General features: G+C 35.3%; 2 protein-coding genes across 2 annotated transcripts in view; one reads left to right on the top strand and one right to left on the bottom strand.

The window, feature by feature from the left end:
• Positions 1-5,678, top strand: part of LOC108733461 — a 30,946-nt gene extending 25,268 nt beyond the window's left edge. The window contains exon 4 of the mRNA XM_018464634.1: positions 5,526-5,678. Within this exon, the coding sequence (XP_018320136.1) occupies positions 5,526-5,678 (153 nt within the window). The remainder of the gene's footprint in view (positions 1-5,525) is intronic.
• A 6,664-nt stretch (positions 5,679-12,342) lies between these two features.
• On the bottom strand, positions 12,343-13,817 carry LOC108733503 (cytosolic beta-glucosidase-like). Its single transcript, XM_018464677.2, has 5 exons — positions 13,706-13,817; positions 12,954-13,253; positions 12,760-12,894; positions 12,598-12,704; positions 12,343-12,533 (listed from the first exon to the last, which is right to left on the bottom strand). Exons 1-5 carry the CDS (start codon positions 13,787-13,789, stop codon positions 12,404-12,406), a joined length of 756 nt encoding a protein of 251 aa, XP_018320179.1. The 5' UTR covers positions 13,790-13,817; the 3' UTR covers positions 12,343-12,403.
• Positions 13,818-14,544: the final 727 nt, after the last annotated feature.

Here is a 14,544-nt window from a genome sequence, read left to right as displayed (position 1 = left end):
TTGACATCCTCCTATAACACCAGACCTCAATTTCCAAATTAATCGAATACAAGAAAAAGTGACTTCTTTTTGTTTAAAGCGACCCAAACCTGCGCTATTCTTTGTCTTACATCTCTAGTGTTTTTTCCGTCCATCTTGATAACTTGATATACATATGTATGTAAATGTATTTATATTAAGTGTAGAAGTTGCTGGCTTGTTTTAATCTAGTGAATGCAAGCATTTACTACGGCGTTACCAGAGTTAACGTGGTGCATATGTAGCAACACAGTCTAACGTTAAAATAGAAGGAAGAGGTTCAGATATCCAACTGGAAGAATAACCATGACATCGACTTGCGATGGTGCGACTACACGACGGTGCGATGCCGAGCACCTGTTTTGAGGATAGAATGTCACCTGCACAATTGTTAAACCAGTCAGCCTGGTGCATATAATTCATATGAGAGAGCCGTGGATTTAAAAGAGCCACGAATGACCAACAAGACGCCGGCTAACACATGGATCATTCCTGAATCTTACGTAATCGGTACAAGAATAACAAGGACAACGAGGACATAATAATTTTGCATGTAATCGAAAAAGCTTTACTAAATATTTCTAATATATTTTAAATAATAAATCACATTTGGTGATGTAGACGGTACACCATACGAAACAGGTAGGCATACAAAGAAGAGACTCGATGAACATAAAAAAAATCCGCACTAAAACTTCACTGACATAATCATACGTTGCACCTATACAACATATTTATAATTATTGCATTAATTTACATTTTATATATTGAACCGAAAAGAAACATTTCAACATTATACAATAACTACAGAAATTAAACGATGTAGTCAACAAAATATTAAAAGCTTTTAACAGCATGTAGCATTTACGTTTTCCATTATTTTCACTGCTCGTTGCGGGATGTAAATATTCCTATCTCATCAGGGGCAAAAAAAGATTTATTGTAACAAAACCAGCACCGACGTTTCCCCTCTAAATTGAATCTTTTTCAAGGTAGGTCTTTTTATGTCGCAATGTGGTATACGTCCTGTTCTGCCTCAGTGTACCACTTATCTTTACACGCATTTAGGTATTTATAATATATATATATACGTTGTAAAAGTTACAATTTGGACCCGAATTTGTAAAAACGAAATTCCAGCGGAAATAAATTTACTAGGTATGTTAGTCGATATTACAAATTAAATTGTAATAATTAAGAAACTCGAAATAATTTTTAAAAAATATGCCAAAATTGAGATAATTACAAGGTACCTAATTCAGTCATTTACAATCGAAAATTGTAATTTTCGCGTTGTCATAAAAATTTAGTTTTTTTCTGTGAATGAATATGTTTTGTGATATTACGTTTTGAGGACTCATGTACCACTCATCTTGACGGTTTGCAAGCAATACATCGCTACATAAAAAACCTACCTTAAAAAAGCGTCAAATTAGAGGCAAAACGTTGGTGCTGGTTTTAGTATAAATCTTTTTGGCCCTGATTGGCTCTGATTATTTTATTATACACTAAAGGGGATGGAATGAAGAGCAAAGCATAAAGATGTTATCTGGCCATAAAACATACGGAAATAATAGCAATCTATATATAAATAAAAATGAATCGCTAAATGTTTTACTAAGTGTAAAACTCGACAACGGCTGCACCAATTTGGATAATTGTTTTTTTTTTAAATATTCCTTGAATCATAGGAAGGTTCTTATATAGAGAAAAATTGCCCAGAAAAACGTAAAAACCTCACTTTTCTTTTCCAAAACAAACCATACAAAACGTCTGTTCCCAGCTGTCAAACACTTGACGTCAATCAAAACAAAATAAAGGGGAGTTAGGACTATCTCTGGTATGTCACTCATTTATCGATTAAATTTAAATTCGATTTCAATGAAACAATAATAAAAACTTGATGTCAATCATGTAGGGACCAAATATAAAGTAGGTACGACACTACTCTCAACATTCAACATGTAGGTCTGTACAGGTAGGTACAAATCAAATTGTTTTGAAAGCCAGTGTAAAAATACAAAAAAAAAACAATTGTCGATGAAATTTCGTCAACGTGATCAACACCTTTTGCTCGTGTTGAGCTGTTATTGCTCTCATTATCGCAATGGCATCGTTCAAATTTATTACGTACTCTCTAAAAACCTTAACGATTTCGAATACCGTTACGACTGTAAAATGTCCACGCATTTATTTTCTGAAATGCACACACTATATAAAGGTTGATCACCTCCGATGTGCACCTCGAGTCTTATTATTACTTATAACTTATCCATCTGCCTGATGTTCCTTAATAAAATAAATCCTCAACTTGTTACGCGTTAAGGTTGCTAGCGTACTAAGCGAACGAATGACCTCTTCAGCCGGGTCCAGGATTGAAATGTATTAAATCAGTTGATTAAAATCATGATTTTAATCGTCAATCAATTTGATTTTTTTGAAATAAAATTATGATTCATTTAAGAAAATGAAGTTATTTGGGCACTTAAAAATGTATTTGTTTTGTTCATTAAAGAAGTAAAACCTAGACATTTTTATGTCAATATTTATTGTTTATTGTAATAATTAAAGGATTTAACTGTTTTTTACAAAAACACTTTAAAAAAATTAATACAAAAAACAGAACTGTAGGTTACAGAAAAACTAAATATTGTTGAACTTTTATAATACCCAAGTTTGTTTCTTGTATCTGAATTCTCGAGTCAGAATTGTTAGAAAATAGAAAATCCTAACTAATATTAGATATAAATGCGAATGAGTTTGCTTGTTTACAATTTCACGTCTTAATTATTTAAGGCACACTGTTCCCGAGGGATAGAAAAAATTACTTTTATATGGTCGTCGATGATTTTTGACACGTATTTATATTAATAAAAACGTAAAAACTAGCCAAAATTAGATTTATTAAAAAAAATCGATTTTTATCAACCTTGGTGTCGGGTCCACACCAAATGAGCGAGTAAGAACGAGCGAGAGCGAATATTCCCTCAAATTAGTCTACACTAACCGATTATTTACTTATTTTATTACCTTACAAAATGTTAAAATGAAATCAGCAAAATCGACAGCAAATATGGTATAAGATAACACTACTTAAAAATAAGCATATTCATGGTGACAATTATGTAAAAGCAGAAGATTCGAGAAAATTGAAATTTTTACCTAATATCACAAACAGATTTTAATGCCCTATTAAATCAATACATCATGCACAAAATCTCATGGGCGAATTTAATTTAGACAAAATTTCTGGTCCGGATTCAACACCCAAGAACGATTTTTTTTTCTTTGAAGAAACGACACGTAGTGGATCACCAAGCTCGAGCAAGCAAGCATTGGCTTGTGTGCATTCCCGTACAACATGATCGTATTCCCGTTCGTGCTTGCTCGCTCATTTGATAGTCTTGACCCAACTTTCTATTCGACCAATGTTTATTCAAAACTAAGGTGGCCGGATAGTCCCGCTTTTTAGAGAACTGTCCCGCTTCCCGCCGATTTTTAAATATTTTCTTATTTTATTGTAGTGTAAAAATATATATAAAATTTAAAGAAATAAAAATTTTGAAATAGTCAAAAAAATGGAAGAAGTTATTCCTTCATTTTAAACAGAATAATATTCCTCATCGAAGTATTTCCAAAAATGTAAAATACGCGTTCTCCCTCCCAGGAAGAAATGCAGCAACAGAACATAATTCTTATTTAATCCCTTTTTATCAATGAAGATGTTGTCACTTTCGTCCAAAACAACTGTACTAAAATCCAAATACCAAATTGTTTTCACTTCAAAATATGTATGTTTGAAAAATAGGATACAGGAAATGCCTCACTATATAGAAAAGTTGTTCACTTAATAATATTTAGGTAAGTTTGAAAGTAAAATGGAATCATATTCAATTTCTGTAGTTTTAATAGGCAATTATACACCAAATATAATGATGTAATTTTTTGTTACTTTCGCTGTTGCACCGACCGAAAAGACAGAATGCGACAAGACAAGCCTTCAAGATAATTTATCTCGATCAGGTAATGGAAAATCGGATAGCTACACATCTTATTTCTTATCTCGTGCATCGGTTGATGCCTAGGCCCCAATGAACATATGACGCTCATAAAAAGACTATTAAGTAATTATTCATAATATAAGTAGGCATGTACTGTAGATGTGCAACGAAATAACGAACGCTTTCGAACACGTTACAAATTGCCCATTCTAAATGGTTAATAAACTACTTAGACATAGATTTATAATCTTGTTGACGAAAATCAATTTTTAGGTAACGACAAAGTAGCATTTCAATTTCAACTACAAATACAATATTAAACCGCATTTGGACAGATAGATAAAGATAAAATAGTAACCTATAATAGGCATCAAACTGCAACAAATACTTTAATCTAAAATCTGTTGAAAGCCATGGAGCTTCAGATTCCCGTATGGAGTGGATTCTGTGGACCAGGAATTGTAAAAAGATCTACCGAGATGTATATTTTAGGCCATTGACAAAATAATAATTTTTGAAGATCTAACATTTCTAAATTTCTGATCTACGAAGATACCTACAAATATTTGTTAGGTCTCTAAAGACCTAAATCAGAAACTCATCCTTAAATGCAGATCAACAGATATCTGCAGAGATTTTTTTGACGAAGTATTAGAACAGGTCCGAGCACGACCTGAGTTCTCAATGGCAAAACGTTATAAAGAGATAAACCTAGCAATTGATAATAAATAATTTTGAATCCTTAAAAGAAAAAATTCTCAATAAACAAATTATATTAGTATCAGAATAAAATCGTTGGGAATACCCTACTTATCCGTATATACCGTAAGATGTAGCATTTATTTATGTCCCATAAAGACACAAAGCGGCGACATGATAATCTTTCAACCACTGTGAAAATGATTTAATGTTCCTGTCCAAAACAAGCAGGCCATTGTAAAAAATCATTTACTGCACGTCAGCGGAACGTCCATTTTATGGATCCGCCGCGTACCGTCTCAAAAAAACGACAAATCAAGTTACATTACACACCTTTGATTTATGAACCTCTTCTGCCTTCGTCGACCACCGTCCGTCCGTGTAGCATCAGCTTCTTTAAGCAGCTCAAGTTTCCTTCTGCGTCATCACCAATCTATCCTTTCTTATCCTTATACCACATACACTTACATAAAGCACCAAATAATAGCACTACAATACGGCGCACGTCACAAAAAGGACCAACTGCACTTGCAAACACGTATTGGGACACTTGATGCTTTTGCACCTGACGGTTCAATCGGGCATCAAACTATACGCATCAACACTAAGTGTCTTTGTAGAGGGAAAACTTGCCCTCGTCCGAACACTTCTTCGCGTCAATACTGGCCAAAAATGTTGATTATCGGTCACTTATTATATCGTGCGTCAAAAATAGTTCATCTTCAAAACACGCAGTCATATGAGTTCCGATACGTTTCAAACTTAAACAACGATGAGCCGTAGCAGGAAAGTTGATTTGGGTTTCAGGTCGATCAACCCTATAAAGTTGTTATCGTCCGTCATTCGGAAGTCGACCGCGAGGAATTCACAGCAAACGAGTTATCGAAGAAGAAGAATAATAAGAAAAGAGACAAACGGCGGTTTCGCGAGGACTGTTGTCCGCGCGAAGTTCGCGTATGAAAAGAGTAAACGTAAAGTTCACCGACCGACTACACGAACGCATCGCGTTCAACTGCCGGCAAAGAGCGGACAGAGAAGAGAATGCTGTTAAACCACGTGGAGAGATTGGTGTTGCGCATGCGATGGCACGCCGTCGTTGTCCGTCAACGCAGACAGCGAGTGGACGAAAAGGATACGACGCTGGTGACGGCCACCGCGACGCCCTTCGCCAGTCGCATTGCGAAGCGCAGAACCCAGGACCGAAGGTGCGTGCTGCAATGTTGGAATGCAGTTAAAGTGCAACAGACTTGAATGAGCTTGATAAGCACATATGAACAAAAAACTTTTAGGGATGCTCAATGCAAAAAATATCGCACAACTTCCTCCGATTAATTGTTTTATCATTACTGTATTGTATTGTATGAAAATAAATAAAAGTAAAACAAAAATATTGGTATGCAAGGGAAGAAAAAGTAGGGAAAGAGCGAATATAAAGATAGGAGACAAAAAATTAGAAGAAGTGTTTGATTTTAAGTACCTAAGAAGTTAGATAAATCAAGATGGAAGGAGTAGTAGGGATATAAAGCAGAGGATAGCTCAGGGTTGAGTCGCCTTCAATAAAAAGAAGTCACTTCTATGCTAGCGAAGGATTAATTTAAAATTTCGAAAAAGATTGTTAAAGGTGTATGTTTGAAGCACGGCGCTGTACTGGTGCGAAACATGGATGGTGTGCGCGGCGGAAAAGAAAAGATTAAAAGCGTTCAAATATGGTATAAAAATGAAGAGGTATTAGAAAGAATAGGAGAACAGAGGACTTTAAGGAAGTCAATAAAAAATAGGCGAGATAGGTTGGTAGGACACCTTCTCAGGCATGAAGGTCTAGTCAGAGACATTAAAGGTAGAAACAAGAGTTAAGGATGTGGGTTACTCTGGTTTTAAGGAAATGCGAAGATTAGCTTAGGATAGGAAAGAGTGGAGATGGGCGTCCAACCAGTCTTAGGATTGACAAACTTATGATGATGTCAATCCTGAAACTGGTACACGCACCTCCACTCATTCCTATCATGAGCTAATCTTCGTATTTCTCTAAAACCTGAACATTCCACATCTGCTTCTAATATGACTCTAACAGGCCTGAGACTGCTTGGACACGCACTTCCACTCATTTATATCATGAGCTAATCTTCATACTTAACTAAAACCAGAACATTCCGCATCTTTAAATATTTGTGAAAAGTAATCTAATCTAGGTCTACCTCTTCTCCTGGCAACTCCTGTATCTGCTTGAAACTGAAACTGATTGGATACGCACCTCCACTGATTCCTATCCTGACTTAATCTAGATCATCCCACATCCTTAACTATTATTATTTGTAATTACCAAGCTGGTGTAGGTTTACATCTACTCCTCTTAACTCCTGTTTTTGCATCTAATGTGTTTCTAACAGCCCTCACACTGGTTATAAATGTACCTTCACTTTCTTTCTTATCCTGAGCGAACCTAGATTATCTCACATCCTTAATTACTAGTTGTAAGCAGAAATCCAATCTGGGCCGGCATCTACTCCTCATAACTCCTGTTTCTGCTTTTAATATATCTCTAATTAGCCCTTCAAGCCTGAAAAGGTAATCCACCAATCTATCTGTCAACTTCCAAATTGTCGACTGTTCTCCTACTCTTTTTCTTCCCTCATTTCTAACCTTTTCTATCTGCGTATCTTCATAATTCCTATGAAACACTACATTTCGAAAGCTTCTAACCATTTGTTTTCCGTCGCGTCCACCGTCTACGTTTCGTACGTTTCGTCGTCCTAAGTTCTAAGACTGGTTGGACACGCACCTCCACTCTTTCCTATCCTGAGCTAAACTTCGCATTTCCCTAAAACTAGAACAACCCATATCCTTAACTATTTGCGAANGTTAGTATGCTTTGATTTGTAGATGATACAGCAGTATTAGCATCTAGCAACGAGGAGTTAGAGACAGCCTTAAATAAAATGGAGGCGGTATTGACAAAACAGTATTGTATAAAAATAAATAATAGTAAAACAAAAAGCCTGGTATGCAAGAGTAGAAAAAGAAAGTAGTGAAAGAGCGAATATAAAAATATGAGATGAAAAATCAGAAGAAGCGGCTGATTTTCGGTATCTAAGAGACTAGTTAACTCAGGACGTAGGGAATAGTAGCGACGAAAAGAAAAAGAAGTCTAGTGAACGATTAATTTAGAAATTTGAAAGAGATGTATGCCTGTTGTTAGAAGCGTTTAAAATGTGGTGTTACAGGAGAATGCTGAGGACACCGTGGATAGGAAAGGTTAGAAATGAGGAGGTATTTGAATAAACGGGAGGACAGAGGGGACTATGGATGTCAATAAGATATATGTGACATAGGTATGTTGGCAGGATCTTATATTAGAAGCACAAACAGGCGTTAAGAGGAGGAGTAGAAGTAGACCTAAATTAGATTGCTGTTCACAAACAGATACGGATATGGATGTTCTAATTTTAGGGAAATGCGAAGATTAGCTTAAGATAATAAAAAGTGGAGGTGCGTGTCCAACCAGTCTTAGAACTGACGACTTTACCATGATGATGAAGAAAATGGAGAATATGCGCGGTATCAAACGTCTGTTCACTATTTTGTTGTTGTTTCGTATGTTTTGCTATAGGTGTGATTATAGTTGGTTTAGTTTTAATTATATGTGTGTAACACTGTTTGAAGGTGTTTTGTGAAATGTTTTTCGTCACATACGTATGTGCTTTAATCACAGGAAATATTTGTGATAATAGCTGGTTATGACTTAATTCCAATTTCGCATGTTACCGAAACATTTAGAAATAAGGACGACAAATTCAATTAGAACTGTTAAATAAATGAATGACGTTCTAGGACCTGTTAATTAAAACGGATGGCGAAGGCGTGTTTTGTTAATTCACTTACTTAGATATAGTAATAACGAGAGTCAGGAGTTACTTAAAAAATAATTTTTAATGTGTTAATTGGATGGTTTTCAATAATCGTTGAAAATGTGGGTTTTTGTCGGTTTATACATGCATATGTACACGTATTTATTAGTTAAATTAAGCGTAGTATAAACCTCTTATTATGACAATTATTTTAATAAAACTTATATCCATGGTCAAAATGAGATAGCAACATTTTGATGCTTAGCTGCAAATATTTTTTAAACAAAACAGGTCTTTTTCATTTTCTGGGAAAAACAAGAAACCTATTGGGAACATAGGTGCATTTTTATAACTTATCATGGTATATAATAGATAATTTGTTGGTCTTTCAGTCTGAAAGCGGCTCAATACCCATAACAAACGTTTTTCCCGCACACCTACACTATAGTGGCGACTTGAGAGTCGAACTCACGCACTCAACATCAAAAGGTGGCATAATCTTTTCAAAAATACAACTCAAAAATTCGACGTGATACACGTAAAATCGTACAAATACCTTTATCCATTTTCATATAAGGTCGTCAGTACTAAAACTGGTTAGACACGCACCTCCACTCTTTCCCTAGACAAAAATTTTCAGTCTCTCAGAATCTTTCAGAGTCTCTGAGAGCGTCTGTCACAGTCTCTCAGTTATTATCTAGGTGTTTTTATGGATCTCTCACAGTCTCTGTATGAGAAACTAGAACGATAAAATTGTTAATTCAGAGATTCGAGTCTCTCACAGACAGACTGAATGAATAAAACTCAAAAATTGAGAGACTCGAGTCTCTCGTAGAAAGACTGGGATCTCTGAAATATGTTGAACTTAGAAAATTTTAACCATGTCTATCGAGACACCACTTATTGAGAGATTTGAGTCTCTCATTCTGAGATTCGGGCCTCTCGTTCAGAGATGCGAGTCTCTCGTTCTGAGACTGGATACGAAATGAGGATCTCTCTATAAGCGACTCGAGTCTCTCGTTCAGAGACGCTAAACAGTTTTTTTGACAATCTCTCGACAGTCTCTCTCAGCGACACAAGAGAGACTGGATGAGAGACGGAGACTCGAGTCCCGCTTTCAAAGACTCTGAGAGACTGAACATTTTTATCTCGGGACTCCATATTGTATATTAAAGCCATAGAGGGTTCGGGTAGTGTCTACTTGCATATTTACTTTCGTAAAACAAGAGGAGCAATCTGATACAATCTTGACTATCATTGTGTTGGCATGTATTTAGAATATTTAATCTATATTAGCAGTAATAACACTTGAATTGCAAACATACATACACAAACTGTTTTCCAAAATTTAATACACGATTTCTATTTATCTGTTTTAAAGTCAACATAGACGAAAAGCACTTTTGTCAATATTGCTTTCATTTTATTTAAAGATTTCTCTAACTCTTAAGAAGTAAATAAGCTTCTTGAATAAGTTTTTTGTTAATTTAAGATTGTAAAGTGTCCCTAAGAATAGCTCTATTAGAGTATCGATCTGGATCCGGTACTTTTTTTAGGATACCGGATAATGATGCCGCGTACCCAGCAGTGTCAGATAACTCTACCAGAGAAAAAGAAAAAGCAAACATCAGCGATAATAATCCAATATGTATAACCAAAAACCTACCTAATGAAAATTCGCGTTAAATTTGAAATAATCCCTTTAGAAACTTTTTAACTAAAACGCTTGCAACTTTATTCAACCTGATTCGAACATCTTCTCATAAAATATTGTTTTTCCAGTTACTACGGTTGGCAGCTTCGAACGCAAATTTTCACTATAAATATATGAGACGACAGTCATTACGAGCGAACCGAGAAGAAATAGATCGATAAAATATGAAATAAGACAAATATAATACGAACGCTGTGTATTCCTCTGCTTTATAATTAATTCTAAATCACGACTTTAACGTGGACACAGGAACGCAATTTTAGTATTAACATAAACCGCTGCCTGGTATGTAATTATCTTGAATTATAGTCGTAGTCACATGCTTCCATGTCTTTTCACACGTTAACAATAAATTTGCGCCACTTAACTTACCATGTAATTATTTATGTACTTAAAATTACTTTTGAAAATACCTTATAAAAAATATATACGATGATTCGATATAATTTGATTCACCTTCGACTTCATTATGAGTTAACATCCACACAAATGATGATTGACATCGTTAACTCTGTCTTTATTTTTTTTATTTTAACATCTAATAGTAATATTGAACTTATATACATAAACGCTCGTAAGTGAATTGATTCGTCGACTTCTTACATGGCTTACCTCTTTATCAGACAGCTTAGCCTCTTACGAAAACGATCGCAGAACATCCAAAAAGACCCGAACACTTTAGCGTAAAAATATGTTTATTAAAGGTTGTATGCTCTAATGTAAATTTATCCTACAGTGAAAATAGCTAATTAAAAACATTAGGATAAACAAAGTTAATTTTTAGAAAACAAAAACCGATTTCAAGACTGTACCTATATGTACAAACTTTAACTAAAAAGTAGAAACAGAAAATATTTTAGTTACTTCAAAGAAAAGTGCACCATTGATGCCATAAATCTGTTTGATTTGAACCAGGTTACTGTTACAAAACTAGCCAGTAATGCTGGTGGGTGGGCAGTCCCTCCGGACTATGCCGGAAGGTAGGGCGGAAGGCTCTCTTCAGCCTGCTTTCAGTAATCGTGGGAATGGGTGGGTGGTGGTTCGTGTGAGAAAGTTGAGACGGACGAAATGAAGACAGAAGAGAATGAAAGATTATCTGTAGAATATTACTGCCCCAGCATTTGCATAAGTGATCCAAGGAAACCACAGAAAAACTTGGATCAAGGCAGACAGACCCGGAATCGAACCGGCGTCCTCCCGAATACTAAGCAATGGTCTAGACCTCTAGGCCATGCCGCTCGGTTTACTGTTACAAACCAGCGCACCCTAATAGAACCGAGCGGCATGGCCTAGTTCGCCACAACATTACGTGAGAGAAGCCAACGTTTTGTGCTATTTCGCGTGTACTACTTTGGGGGTTACCATCTATAAAATCAATATATAAAATGCCTATGCAGTTTAGTAGCTTGAATAAGTGTTTCCCGAGTTCCAACCTACTTTCTTCCCTTCTTCATGGCTTCTTATCCCAGTAATAGCAAACCAGCCACTGGCCTTGAAAGAACAGATGAATAGTAATACTAGCAACTGTTCTATGGGATATACTGACCTGACCCAATGATCGACTTCAGTGAATTGAGATAGACCTAAAAACACAATCTCTACTTTTATTACAAATACTCATTTATTAAGTGACGAAAACAGTATACTTACAATACATGCGCTTATTTATAAAATGAAATTTGTTTTTATATTTTTTTATTAGATATAAGAAGTATTACGAGAAAAATCAATCAATTTATTTCTAATCGCATGTATAATTATAGGATGCATTTATATGATATTAAAGATAAGTGTGCTATATTTTTGAGGTTTTTATGGACTGTTTGGTTTCATTAAAAAATCTTACAACATTCATATTTGCTCCTCTGACTTAATGAAAAGCTTGTGCCGATATTAACTACGTCTTTCATAAGAGCTACAATTTAAAAAGGAATGTTTTTGAAGGAATAAGAAAGGGTTTCGCCGGAGGTCACATTAAAAAATGATTTTCAATTTGTAAATTCCATCAATTTTTTTGTTATTTTATCCGATTCACATGAACTACTGGTGACAATAATTAACGAAAAACTGTAGTATATGTTTTATTTCAAAAGATACAAACACATATTTCGAAATAGTAAATAACTTTACGAGAGTGGAGGGTAGTCCCCAACTACCCTGCTGGCGATGATGTTTTTGTAATAAGTGGCTGATAATTTAGGTATTCTTGGACGATCTGGGTCCGTAAAATTGACGTAATGAAGTCCAATTTTGGTTCTAAAATTTAAAAAAAAGTGAATCTTATCTTCGTTGTTTGGGGAAATGGCAGATTGGTACTTACAAGTATCCACCATTCCATGCAAAATTATCCATTAAAGACCAAACGGAATAACTTTGTACATGCACATTGTCTTGATTAATAGCTTCCAGAAGTGCTTCAAGATATTGCTACGAAATAAAATTATTTGTTATACGCAATTAGCATCATTTTAACCTAATTTACCCCTATATACGATATTCTAACTTTATCTTCTAATCCTCCATAATCTGGAGAACCACTTTCTGTAACATGAATAACAGGATTGTTATATGTGCTTTTAATCCACGCCAAAAGCCTTCTGAAGCCCCATGGAATAATCTAAAAGATACGATTTTTAAGCGAATAACAATTTCATTAATATAAAAATGTGAACTTACAGCAAATCTATTAGCTGGATCCATTGGCCAACTAGGATCATAGGATACGTCCGCTTCCATATCGTTATGAAATGAAATTTCACCGTCAGTTGCTGGAGAATTTTTCGTCAGCCTGGTAGTGTAATGATTCAATCCGAAAAAATCGGATGTTCCCTTAATATATTCAATTTCACCCGAAGTGAATTCGGGAAGTCTAGATTTAGAGAAGCCTTCAAGAGCACTTTTCTTAGCAACCAGGTCTTTTACTAATTGTGGATAATCCCCGTTTGTAGAGAAAATCGGATTCGTGTACATACCTACCTAATAAGACAAAGGAAAAGTATATTTACAGAGAAATACAGAAAGATATCGATATCTATACTCTCGCTGGTTGGAGTCGACATTTTCCAAATCTGCCAGTTAGAGCGAGTTTTTCAGTTTAAGGTAGGTAATGCCGAAGTGGGGCAAAAGTTTCCACTCAAGGAAGGTTAATAAGTGATTTTGGAAGAAGCACATAAAAACGCCACTCAAAATGAATTTGCAATAATAAAAAAGCAATAAACTTTCAAAATCATTGTAACTATCTTCTTAAGTGAAGGCACAATATTAGAGAGTCCTATTGTTTACTATTTACGCTGTTTATAGTCCATGGGAACCTAATTAGTCTCTATATTATTTTCGATTCTAATGAAGCGCAATCAGATAAAGTCGGCATTAACTAGATAAAGCTGTAGAGTAATTTTGAACTACCAAACATACACGATTTTACATACTTTGAACTGCCTGGCTCTTTCAACGGCTTCTTCGTCCTCGGGGCTGCCGGGTACATTCCATTCAGAAACCGTGGAGATACCCATTGTAGCTTAAAATAATCTTATATATTTGTTTATCCTATAAATACATATACTGTTTCTTGTACGGGTTATGATTATATAAATATGCATAGTTACATATCTGACAATAAAGAGTCTTCTATAATGGCAATTTGTTCATTTTCAGTTATGACGCTAGTCATGAAAACGATGAATATAATGAAGTTCAAAAGTAACTGCGTGGATGGGATTAATCAATCCAGTAAATATATAGCAGTATTATGAAAATAAATAAAAATAAAACAAAAATACTGTTATACAAAAGAAAAAAAGTAGGGAAAGAGCGAATATAAAGATAGGAGACCAAAAACTAGAAGAAGTGGCTGATTTTAGATATGTAGGAAGTCAAATAAGTCAGGACGGAAGAAGTAGTAGGGATATAAAGCAGAGGATAGCGCAGGGTCGAGTCGCCTTCAATAAAAAGAAGTCACTTCCATGCTCCAGAACGGTTAATTTAGAAATTCGGAAAAGGTTGTTAAAAGTGTGTTTGGAGCACGGCGCTGTACGGGTGCGAAACATAGACAGGGGCGCGGCGGAAAAGAAAAGGTTAGAAGCGTCCGAAATGTGGTGTTACAGGTGAATGATGAGGATACCGTGGATAGAGAAAGTTGGAAATGAAGAGGTATTAGAAAGAATAGGAGAACAGAGGACTCTATGGAAGTCAATAAAAAATAGGCGAGATAGGTTGGTAGGACACCTTCTCAGGCATGAAGGTCTAGTCAGAGACATATTAGAGGCAG

The sequence above is a fragment of the Agrilus planipennis genome, unplaced genomic scaffold (genome assembly GCF_000699045.2).
Source record: "Agrilus planipennis isolate EAB-ADULT unplaced genomic scaffold, Apla_2.0 scaffold44, whole genome shotgun sequence".
Taxonomy (NCBI): Eukaryota; Metazoa; Arthropoda; class Insecta; order Coleoptera; family Buprestidae; genus Agrilus; species Agrilus planipennis.
This window is presented reverse-complemented; position numbering and strand designations above follow the sequence as displayed.

What these genes read in the sequence shown, in the direction of transcription:
- LOC108733503 (XM_018464677.2), bottom strand. Translation starts at nt 13,789, where the DNA reads ATGGGTATCTCCACGGTTTCTGAATGGAATGTACCCGGCAGCCCCGAG. An exon ending in ATCCAGCTAATAGATTTGCT is followed by an intron (nt 12,895 to 12,953) that starts GTAAGTTCACAT and finishes CGTATCTTTTAG; the next exon opens with ATTATTCCATGGGGCTTCAG. An exon ending in GCATGGAATGGTGGATACTT is followed by an intron (nt 12,534 to 12,597) that starts GTAAGTACCAAT and finishes TTTAAATTTTAG; the next exon opens with AACCAAAATTGGACTTCATT.